At 37.5% G+C, this 12653-nt stretch overlaps 1 protein-coding gene across 10 annotated transcripts in view; it reads right to left on the reverse strand.

The window, feature by feature from the left end:
- The window catches only part of snap91a (synaptosome associated protein 91a), a 77823-nt gene continuing 65170 nt past the window's right edge, over positions 1-12653 (reverse strand). For 7 of the 10 annotated variants that reach the window (XM_041251211.1, XM_041251205.1, XM_041251209.1 and 4 more), the window contains 7 exons: positions 12420-12447; positions 11346-11445; positions 10845-10871; positions 9344-9448; positions 6747-6854; positions 4024-4120; positions 1-1382 (listed from right to left, as the gene is read on the reverse strand). In XM_041251211.1, the coding sequence (XP_041107145.1) occupies positions 4028-4120; positions 6747-6854; positions 9344-9448; positions 10845-10871; positions 11346-11445; positions 12420-12447 (461 nt within the window). In that variant the 3' untranslated portion in view covers positions 1-1382; positions 4024-4027. Of the gene's footprint in view, positions 1383-4018; positions 4121-6746; positions 6855-9343; positions 9449-10844; positions 10872-11345; positions 11446-12419; positions 12448-12653 lie in introns of all 10 variants that reach the window. The other 3 variants (XM_041251204.1, XM_041251203.1, XM_041251206.1) reach the window with 3 other exon arrangements.

Consider the following 12653-nt stretch of genomic DNA (forward strand, 5'->3'; position numbering starts at 1 on the left):
TAACTTAAAAAAAAAAAAAAAAAAAAAAATTGTTATACTCTTCACAACACTTTCTTGATACAGTCAATTGGAATGGTACAACACATTAGATTATCCAGTTAATTCCGACAGTGTATTGGATCTACCATCAGACTGTCAACTGTTTCTAAAAGAGTGTCAAGCCTAAAGACACAAACTGCACAGCATTCAGAAAGAGGTTATACAGTGACCTCTTTCCATATGCATGAAGACCTTCAGCCAAGGGATAACCACACACGGGATGAAAATCAAACGTTGAAACAACAGAAAACACAAGCTGTACATTATAAAGGGCGGGTATGTGGTCACTTTCATGGAGATAAATACAGATATTCTTCTAGATAATACAAAAATAACACTACTCACACCCCTGTTCAGTAATGATTAAACACTAGCGACTATGAAAAACAAACACCAGAAGTTCACCGATGTAGGAAATTCTGATCCCAAGACGACTAAAGCCATCAAATCCAGCTCTGTTTTGGATTGCTGGTTCACTGAGAAATTGCTTCCAAGTTAATTCCCTTGGACATGAGGGAAGTCATTGTACTGCAGTCCCTCACCAAAAGGCTCCACTAAATACTGTCTTATATTTAGTGCAGGAAGAGTAAATTATGAATATGTCGCTTTGTTTTCATGATCTATGGAAATAGCTCAAATACAATACATTTGAAACATAAGACAAAAAAAAGTTAAATATCTAATCTGATAATTCTTGTGAAATACATATAGACATTTAAAAAATTCAGTAATACTTTAAAAGTATAAATAAATATCAGAATAATGCACAAAAACAAAACAAAACAAAACAAAACAAAAAAAAACACTTGTTCAAATAAATCCAGACCAACTTTGTGAGATAAAGATTATGGTCACATTACTTGTTATACAAATTTGATAATCAGATTAACAACAACTATATGTTTGTAACAGAGATACAGAACGCACAGGAAATCCTAGGATTCACCAGCGAGCTTATATTAATTGAAAACCTTCTGAAATACACATACACGTTTCTCCAAATGGCTCACCACATAATAGCTGCATATCTGCCACCCTATGAGAGGTACAGAGGAGCACTAAAAGGCATCAGTAACATACACCCATTGTTCAAATTTGCAAACACTTAAAAGTAATGATCAAAAGACACAAATTCCTGTTAAGGGAAGGGTTAACATCTAGATAAGCACACATTTTTCTATGTTTCACTTTCACGGTTGTGCGACAACATTTTTACAGGTACTGTAGGAGTAAAAGTCTCAGTGGAATTCTGTACTGGAGACTAGCTAGGAGCTTCTGGTTATCAATGATTATTTGCAGACACCAAGCTGACACTTTCATGGATCCAGTCACAAAAACAGCAGCTGCAGAAAAGAAAAAAAAACAGGGGTAACAGGGGGGTTAGTAGCATAATAATGGTGCATTCCATCCAGACTTCAGCAATGAAGCGATTCTTATTCTACAGGTGTACTGCTGTTTTTTTCAATACACAATTATGTTTGATATCTTAATGGCTCTGGGTGTCACCAGCCAGCTGTCTGTTTCAACATGTAACTCAGATTAAATAATGTACAAATAAACAAGTTGGGAGCTCATGTACCCTCAGTCATTGCTTAATTTTGTGTTATCCACAAAGAACCATCCTGTATCCTCTATTTATAGACAAACTATATGACAAATCTTGTTATGTGCTATCAGGACATGGTACAGTTCAGCTAAACAAATGTCACAAAGGCTCCCAGTGATGCACAGCACAGCCTGTCTCTGAATAACTAATTGCAGTTGAAGTCTGACTCAAAGCTGAAGCATGGAATTTCCATTTTTTTAAAATCCAGGACCTTAAAAAAAGGGAAAGTTAAGCACTGTATTTATCACACAATAGCTGTAACTAGAAGATGCATCAAGTGTACTTGGAAGACAATCACCTTCCTCAAATGAATGTGCTTTCCTTGTTCACTTGATGTGCCCTACAGTTACCGCTTAAATAATGCAACTACAGTAGAAGAATGATCCGAGCAAGCAGAAAGAATAGGAGAGACACACCCACTTTAAATTCAAACTGTCCTCACACAGCCCACACAGCTGTCAGCTTCTAAAAATATCAACTTACAATTTACTAATTCTGGAACTTTTGTTTTCATTTCGGAATTTATACAACACAAGATGCACACCTATTTTTTTTTTTATTATTATTACTTTAATAAATAAAACAAAAACAAAAATGACACACTGTTCAATAAACTTTCTTATGTTCAAGTAATAACAATCGCAGCAGATTTTATTCTTACCAAGTACTTTATTATTATTATTATTATTATTATTATTATTATTATTATTATTATTATTATTATTATTATTGTTCATTTAACAGATGCTTTTATCCAGTGACTTAGAGTCACTTACAACAGGACCTCGGTTTTACACGTGGTAAGTATAAATTCCATGACAAATCACCCAAACAAGCTTAGATTTAACACCCTATACTGACAGATTTACACCAAACTGTGTTTCAAGCTAAAAACCTCTTCATTTAAGAAGTTACAGGAAGGTAATAATTGTTGTCTGCTACGAAAATATCTTTCCATCACCTGCCCCTTCCCCCATCCATTCCAAAGAAATCTGAATGATGTTCATTGTTTTTGAAATGATGGATTTGTCAAAGCTGAAGTGAAACTTGGGCTCTGTACAGCATAGTCTTTAAGGGCGTGTGATCCTGCCCTTACTTCTGCTCTGGATGCATGAATTTGACATAAAAGTCTCCAAATTCTTTAGAAAGCTTTTCTATTTTTAATGATTCAGTGTGTAACTGCACAAATGCACTACTGGTGAGGCAAATAGCTGGTTCTGGTAAATGGGGATGAATCTGTGTAGCTGTGCACTTAATGGTCAATGTTGACATTTTATCTAGGTTTTCAGCAATGAACATGAATGCTTTTTCAGAGACAAAGGTGTGCTGTGGAAGGCAGTCTTGCAGAATGAAAACTAATCAACTGAGGTTCAAATCTGTCCATCAGTAGGACACAGCAAGCTCGTTTCTTATGCCTATCTCTTCGCTGTTCCCCAGTTACCATCACAAATTGAAATCATGGTCAATGCTGAAAACCCAGAACTAAGGTTCAAGTCAGGTTCAGGTTAAGGTTCAAGTGATTTAAGATAACAAAATAATTCCACTTCCATTTGTTACATAGGTCTCAAACGTGTAGTTCTGAAAGAAACACATGCTATAGTATTTTTATTTGAAAACAGGATTATCTGTCACTACTATTAAATCTCTGTTTGGAAGCCATGATTTTAGATTGCACTGCACTTGCTTGATCAGTTTACCTGAAAGGTGAACTTGTCCCTACCCCATTCAATGGCTTCTTTCCTGAAAACCTCTCTGAAGCATTTGGAGACATTTATATACAATGACAGCAGTAAAACTTGCCAAAGAACGATGACAAATGCTGGATCAGAACATACTATGCAGTGTTCAGTTCCCAAGATTCACTTTAGCTTCCAGAAGAGGATACATGTTGCAGGTTTTAAATACAACAACATTTTAAAAAGACAGAGCAAGATGGCATTCACTGGTGTGACAGGTCACATAGATATTCACATTTATTGTTATTTTGCATATATGAAGCAGGTATATTGACTTTTCCTCAAGGCCAACCTAACTTTTTGTTGGTTTTGCAAATGTGTCTAATAAAATTACATTGAACACAGGTCTTCAGCACTAATGTTTTTTTTTTTTTTTTCTAACGGGTCAATTAAATGTTGAGTCTGAAAGCAACTCATTTCTGACCGCTCTGTAACTTTTGACACTTTGAAACACACACTAAATAGGGGGTATTACCAATCAGCTGATTTGTCATGAAATGAACTGCTCCCCTATTCAAAGTTATTTTTTTTTTGCTGAGTAGACTAACTTCACAATTAAAAACAGAGCCCCTGCCACAAACAGAATAGCAGCATCCCTCGACTGCGGTACAAGCCACAGGCCCAGTGAACTAAGTACCTTACAGATTTATAAGAAGTCCTTGATGTTAAGATCTGCTAGTGGATCCTTTGTTGGCGGTTTCTTGGGGCTCTGTGTTGCAGGTGTTGGGCTCGGAGAGAGCTAGCAGATACAGGCAATCATGGCAAGCAGAAAGAGAAGGAAGGGACACAGAGGCATTAGAAACAACACAAGTTAAACACAGGACACACATTCAGGCTTTACAAACAACGTACACACCAACACAAGTTAGAAGCACAAATGCACCTGTATGGCAATTACAGCTACAGACAGTTCCAGTTTGAATATTGCAAATTAACTTCACGCATTTTTCGATTTCCACAAAACCTTTAAGAAATGTTTTTAAGGACTATTTTATTCAACATTTTCTTGGGTTAAACAATACTTTGAAAAATTAGAATAAAACCATTTTAGTGATGAAGCTAAAAAATACAGTAAACTTACAGTACAACTAAACTTTGATTCGGGAATACTAGAAGTTACTTTGGAAATTGCATTAGTTGCATTTTGGCAGTGAGTTTTGTGTTTCAGGGTAGGTCGGTGGTTTTGGTGGCTCATGTTACAGTGTTGTTTGTGCTGTACACTGTGTGGTGGGTCTGACTCTGGAAGGCTCAAAAGAGGACAGCAAGCTACCATGAACCAAAACAAATCACTACATACAGCACAAAGGAATTTAACAGTAATGTATGGATCTCTGCACCCTGTATCAGGGAAGCAGCAAGCTCTATGTCACTGCATACAGGTTATATCCCTGCAATGTCTGCCACTCAAGAGTCTGCCTTCCAGTCTAATCTACAATCTTAGCTAATACTGGCAGTCAACCGTACACTCTCTCTCACAGAGCTCTGTACCATGATAATGACTGCTTCTCAGATAAGATTAGAGATGAATTACAGTCCCCATAGGATCTTACAAGAGATAAAAACACTACAACAAGTTGTCAGGAATGCTTATGCCGATAATGGAAATAGTGTTGTGGGTCAGAAGTGGAAATCAGGATATCTTTTTTTTAAAATGCAATTATAGATAAAAGAGTCACATTTAAGCTCCACAAGGTAATCAGTATATTCATTTGTATATTAGATTGTTGACAGACCAGCTTATTCCATAAGCTAAAGCAAGGCTACCTTAACACGCTGAACACTTTTTGGGATGAATATCTTCTGTGTGTTTGTTGTCTGACATCAGCATATAGCAGTGTGACAGAGATCGAATGATTCTTGGTGTTAGATCTCCCTCCTGACCTGCGAGGGCGTTGTGTAAAGAGAACAGAGTACCCTGGACTAAATGGCATGACAGTTTATTCCCAGGGTTAGGTGGAAGTTGGCCACCTAGAAAGGGGGCACAGGTATGGTACACTAACTCAAAACGGCGTGGCATCCAAGGGGTCAGGAATGCTGTTATAAAAAGGGGAAGTAGTTATGTGATCTCTTCCTTTGTGAATGGTTCATTTAAATGACCAGAAAGAGAACCTGTGCTGTCAAACATGTTTTGTTTGTTTGTCGTTAATAATACTGTGTGTAATTATTTGGACAGCTAACATGATCTGGAGATGTCGTGAAAGGCCAACACTAAACCCGGACCAACAACACTACACTTTTGTTTGCACTAAACAACGGTATTCACCATGAGCGCTAGAGCATGCACTGTGGACTGGTGTTTGTGTTAGTGTATGTGTTACGTGTGGATGGAACTGTTATTATTTTGGGGCCAACCTGCGGATTACAATTAAGCAATACACGTCACTGTATTGCTTCATTACCGTTGTTATTATTTACTGTTGTTTTGCCATCAGGCCATTGGATTTAAAAACCATTAAACAACATTGCACCTGGATTATAATTGTCTGTCTGTTTATTAATCACTACTGCATTACCTTCAACTGCACACAGTTAACCACTTTCCCACAAGCAGATACACGAAACCTGCCTATATTGTTGATTTTAGACATGAGTAGCAATTCTGTAATAACCAAGAGATTCTCAAGGCCAGTGCCAAATACATCACCCTCCTGATATACAGGGGTGCAACTAGTGTGAATGCATTATCGAAATTCTTATTTTCCCTTAAAAACTGTTAACCTCGTTATAATAAAAAGCTATTATCCCAATAGCTTTAAAGCATGTTTTGCCTGCAGTACATTCTGCATGAAGACATATACATTCTGCATATTTGTGGGACCCACTCTGCTGGTGAACTGTCATGTACACTGTGAAATCAACTGCTTTATTGATCAGTCACTAATCAGATTAACATTAAAGAAGCAAAGAAAAAAATGACTTAATTTTTTTTTAAATTTCTTAATAACATACTTGAAAAAAAAAAAAAAATTTAATTTCTCATTACACAAAGACATTTCAGATGGCTCTATCAAATAAATATCAAGGTCACTGATACATGTATTAAAAATTTAATATATATATATATTATATATTATTATATATATAGTATAATATATATATATATATATATATATATATATATATATATTAAAAAGACAGATATGGTGTAGGAAAGATTCAGGGTATAAACAAAAACAAGCCCTTGAAATACCATGATGATTGGAATACACCTATAAAAAACAGCTAAATTAGTACAGCCTTCAGTTAGACAGAGAAAAAGATATAGTTTGGTATTGTAACAAAACTGTAGCAAACCACAGCCCAGCGACCAGGGACCGGAGTCCCAGTTGATAATCCTGTAAAACAGCTCTGAAGGTACAACCTACCGATGCTCCGGGTGATGCAGTAGCTCCGAATGGTGGCCTCATCATGGGCTGGGGGTACATCATTGATGACTGAGGCATCATGGGAGCACCTGCTCCTGCTGCGGGAGGCTGAAAGAAACAAAAGCACAACCACAGTTACGCATTCTGTTAAGCTCCCTGTTTGGTATGACCCACCCCCTTGTACCTGAGGCTCCAAAAATCTAGTGCACCAAACTCTCTACCCACAGGCAAAAAAGCAGACTGTATTCCTTGAACTTGTTTCAGAGTTAGCACATGCCAAAGACTGTGTTAGATGCAAAGGTGCTCTGGATTTGAATACAGCGCATCAAATGATTGAAATGGACCAGTAGAAATGAGCCCAAAACAAATAGAAATTCAGACTATGTTTGTACTATACAAAAGTGTAAGTCATGCTATTTTGTTTATATTGGGAAAATAATATATTTGTAATGTTTAGCGTGAAAGATAACATGACTGTGTGTGGCTGCTTTCACCCAGGACTTTGTAAACAAGATGGTGCATCTCAAAGGTAATAAGTTATATATGTTTTAGGGTGTGTTCACACTGGATACATTTAGAGGGTTTGGTCTGCACCTGGTACGGTTCGGTACGTTTGGTGTGAATAACAAAGTCCCCTTGGGAAATGAACCGTACCGCGTCCACCTAAAGAAGTGGTCTCGGCTTCCTTGTTAAATGGTTTTCTCCTTAATTTGGAATGCCCAATTATTGTTTTTTATCCCGGTTCACCGCTGCAACCCCCTGGCGATTCGGGAAACGGAGGCTGAAACATGCCGTGTTCCTGTCACTCCGTCATTTTTCGCACTGTGAATCCACAGCGAAGCCACCAGACCAATAGTGCCGGAGGACAACACAGATCAGAATGGCTTGACTGCAGACCTGCAGGCACTCTATCAGCCACAGGGGTCGCTGGTGCGCGGTGAACCATGGATTCCCCTGCCGACCTAATCCCTCCCTACCCGGGCGGTGCTCGGCCAATTGTATACCCTCCCTAGGAACCCGCGGTCACGGTCGGCAATGTCACCCGATGTTTTATTATATACTATTATTTTAACAGCTTCAGAGTTGCTACTGCGTCGGTGAATTGAAGAAAAACAAAAGTTTTTTACTATGTGAAAATATAGACTGTGGGAGAAACTGAAGCCTGACAGAAATTTGGTCAGACACCAAAACCCAAGCAGAATTGGACAAAATTCACAAAAATAGTAAAATATATCCAGTCTTTGCTTTGTTTAATGCCAGAGAGTAGGAGAACCGTGCAGAATGGCAAAAACTGCATTATTCTTCTACTGTAGGCATTCAGTAGATGCATTAATTAAATTTCCAAACTGCTCCCCCAGTGCTTTCTTTCACGTCAGTAGATAATAATCTATAACATGCTATATTAAAAACCAGAGCAATACATCAATAGCTGCTATCTTTCTATATGCCTTGCAGGATATTGTAAACATCCGTTTCACACGCCATACAAACAAACCGAGTTCACTTGAAAACTGCATTGTGAACACAAACAGACTCGGTCCTGAAGAAAAATGGAAAAGGACAAAAACAAAAAAAAAAAAAACTTTAGGTTGTATCCAAACAAACTTTTTCCCTTTGATACATTGTTTCAAACTAAACGAACCAGACCGAGTCTGTTTTTTAATAGAGAAAGTGTAAGGTACTGCACGCAGGAAATAAAAATGTGCATTATAAATATCATATGGGAGATACTGAAATTGAAGAAGGAATCTATGAAAAAGACCTAGGAGTTTTTGTTGACTCAGAAATGTCTAGACAATGTGGGGAAGCTATAAAAAAGGCCACCAAGATGCTTGGATACATAGTGAAAAGTGTTGAATTTAAATCAAGGGAAGTAAAGTTAAAACTGTACAATGTATTAGTAAGACTTCATCTTGAATATTGTGTTCAGTTCTGGTCACCTCGCTACAAAAAAGATATTGCTGCTCTAGAAAGAGTGCAAAGAAGAGTGACCAGAATTATTCTGGGTTTAAAAGGCATGTCATATGCAGACAGGCTAAAAGAATTGAATCTATTCAGTCTTGAACAAAGAAGACTACGTGGCGACCTAATTCAAGCATTCAAAATTCTAAAAGGTATTGACAGTGTCGACCCAAGGGACTTTTTCGACCTGAAAAAAGAAACAAGGACCAGGGGTCACAAATGGAGGTTAGACAAAGGGGCATTCAGAACAGAAAATAGGAGGCACTTTTTTACAGAGAATCGTGAGGGTCTGGAATCAACTCCCCAGTAATATTGTTGAAGCTGACACCCTGGGATCCTTCAAGAAGCTGCTTGATGAGATTCTGGGATCAATAAGCTACTAACAACCGAATGAGCAGGTGGGCCGAATGGCCTCCTCTCGTTTGTGAACTTTCTTATGTTCTTATGTTCTTATGTTTGAAACTGACCCACTGTGAATGCAGCTTCAAAATAAAACAATGTTTTAGAGCTTCTACATATTTTTCAATTGTATGTTAAACATTGTGGACGGCAGGCAAATGAGAAAGAAACGAAGGACGAAAGCGGACAAAAATGTCCCCTTGAAGGGACAAAAACATTGCAAGGCAAGCACTTACCATCCCAAACCCAGGCTGAGGTTGAACAGCACCCATTGGAGGTACGGCTCCTACAGGAGGGGCTGCTCCTGCTGTCGGGACACCCCCAGGAGGAACTGCTCCAGGCTGCAGGGGGGGAGCAGAAAAGTCCTTGCAGAGCCAGGAAACACAATCTTTTGCATATCATGAGCAAAGCACAAGCAACATTGTATAACCCCCACCCCACTGAAAATATGCAATTTGAAAAAATATTTCTTAGTAAGAAAGATATCCTTGTAAAAAAGTAAAAGCTCAGATACAGTATTAATGAAGAAGAAAATGTTCTTTTTTTGGTCATTGGTTTGTTGAGAGTGCAAGCGTTTGTGTTGTCAGTAAGATATTATATTCTACTAGCGGCAATAGAAAATAGGCTGCTGTTAAAAGTGCTTTTGCGATGTGAATATTTTTTGGAATAATTATAGTTACTTATCTTGAATTAACACAACCTGTCTGTGGTCTTCCCTCCCTCGATAAATTAGCTAGTACATGAAGATTCTGAACGCCAGAAAATATGCAAATAGTTTATACATTTTCATATTTACTTCAAAGCGTGATTTATATTTAGAGCCCTGCGAAACTTTTTTTATTTTTTATAATTTTTCATGTTTCAGAAATTTCATTGAATTTTGTTTTATTACAGATACAAATTAATAAAACAACTTAAACAGATGTATATCAATAATAGTATAGTATGCATCATGTTTTAACTACATACATTTTTTTTATTAATCATTATCTGCTTTTTTTTTTTTTTTTTTTTTTTAACTTTGACATAAACAGATCTTGCACTGAAAAATAATTTAGTTACCATAATTTCTCATCTCAGCTTCTGCAATAATGGTAGCGTACAGTCCGTCACTCTTTTTAATCAACTGCCTATTTACAGTAAATACTGCCCATGCCCACTATAAAAATACAATATAAAGTGATCCCTGTTTTTTCTCCTGGTTATTTGCCTGTGTTCCTTATTCCTTACAAACCAGCCAATAACAGTCTCTTGGTAATTCCACGACCTTGAGTAAAAAGCTAAGTTGTGAGGGCATTTACTCCACTTTTGAACTCCCTTCCAAGTGGACGTGCCCTTCAACTAGTGAACAGTTAAGACCCCTTTTCACTTTGTTACTTATTTTTAAAGTGCCCTGGCATGCTTGTATATGAAGGACACTATACAGATGAAATTGGTATGGTACAGTAAGTGTACTAATTATACAGGCTTTTATGACTATGTACTGTAAAACTAACATTCTGCTTCCTCCATTGTCTAATAACTTGTTATACATCTTCCTGAAACAGTGGCCTCAATATGAGATCATGAATAGTGAGATCATGAAAAAAATATTCCTTTGTGATGGCTAATACAAATATATAATTTAAGCTGGGAAGGAAACAGATCACAGCAGTGTCAGTAGTCATTGCATTCTGCTATTTGCCAGCAGTCAGTTAGTGATTTGATTAGTTCCAGCAATAAAACAGGTCCACTTACATAATAAGGGAATAGCCAACCATTCTGCTGAGGAAAATACAGTCTTAATCACCAACAGACTAATCACTGAGCCATATAGTATGTTGTTCAATATCATACGACCTACTGTATATATGATTATTGAATATACACTATATCACACTTTGCTACAGGTATTAAAACCTGGCATTCATAAGCCACTTCATAATAAAAAAAAAACAACAACAACAAAAAACACCCCTGGCTCTTGAAGCACAGCATCTGGAGATGTGGGTTCGATCTTAATCCCAGATTATGTTAAAAATGCACGGAGAATGTTGAGCACCAGGTACTCCCCAGGTTGCTGGGGATACAATTCATTACCAGTTTGTACCTATAAATAAAGTTTGATATTTATCTTGTAAAAGAACCAGCAACAGTCTAGATTATTATATTTATTTTTTTAAGACGCTTGTTTTATTAATAAAAACAGATTTTGAACCTAAAACACATGTGTCACAGGATTGTATTGACGACATTTACCATCTGAGATCCAGGTGTTCCCCAGGTGGCAGGGGCTACTTTCGGTTGCCAGTTTACACCTCCTGTCAGTTTCCTTTCACCGGCACTCCACTGAAGATCTCTGCAAGGCAAACAAGAGCTTCAAAAGACCTAACAAAGCCTTCCTCAAACACTGCTCGGGTCAGTGTGAAATAGCAATGGGAAGGTGAAATGTTGTGCTCTGAATCCCTGGATAGACTGCAGTGTGGGGCCAGATACAAGCCATTCTCTTTGTAGACTACTTCATTGTGGTGCTGGGACTGGTATTCACATTTAAATACCACTAGCAGAAATATGATGAACTGGCACTATCGTTCATGGAAATACCAATAATAGGATGGGATGGTGGCTACATTTAACAGCCCTGCAACAGGTAAAGCAGACTTAAAAGTGGCGACAAGAGGAGTGTATCGCTGTTTTTCTCGTCTCTATTGCACTATGTTGGAAATTAAAAGGAGAGAGGGAAGGAGATAGTAGCAGGGTTTAAACAGATGGTGAGAAGATCGAACAGCAGGAATTCAGCAGGTATAAACAGAAGGCAACACACATTGAACACACACTGACACACAAGACAAACCATGAAAAATACAGTAATATCACAAAATGGATTATATTTTGCTTATTAGATACTGTATCATTTAGGAAATGCAAACAAAAACCAGCTACGGCTCTAGTATCTCTAGATCATAATTATACGCCTGACTGCAATCAGCACGAACTGCAATCCCATCATTCTACTGTACATTATTAGGAAAGCTGCTGGCCGTGCTGCAATCAGAACAACGTGTTCTGAAAGAGTAAACAACTGAAGTGCATCCTTTACCGTAGCAATAATGCCATGTTGGCAAGCGGCTAAAAGGCAGAGGACTGTCAGTGATGAGAAACAGAGCTGTTTTTACAACAGCATAGCAGGTCCGATTTATTAAGATATGCATCTGCTAGAGACGTTTTGGAAATCTGTTCATATTTTGCATTTGTGTTAGCACCAGCATGTATTTTAATGACACATGGAAAAAACTCAAATGACATTGCAAAAAATATATAAAAAATACTTACTTCTTCTGTGTGCCTGCAATACCAAGATCTATAAAATAACACAAACAGCATTAACTACAGTACCCCCAGCTGCATCTGTGCAACGTTATCATATGTACTGCAGTAACCCAATCCAGTGATTTATAGACATGCATAATGTTAAAAAAATGCTTTTTAAATTAAAATCAATACTAAAATATTATGTACAGCATATGTTGGAAACATAACAAAAAAGGAACTTAATTTGTGCCAGCA

The sequence above is a fragment of the Polyodon spathula genome, chromosome 5, assembly GCF_017654505.1.
Source record: "Polyodon spathula isolate WHYD16114869_AA chromosome 5, ASM1765450v1, whole genome shotgun sequence".
Lineage (NCBI taxonomy): Eukaryota > Metazoa > Chordata > Actinopteri > Acipenseriformes > Polyodontidae > Polyodon > Polyodon spathula.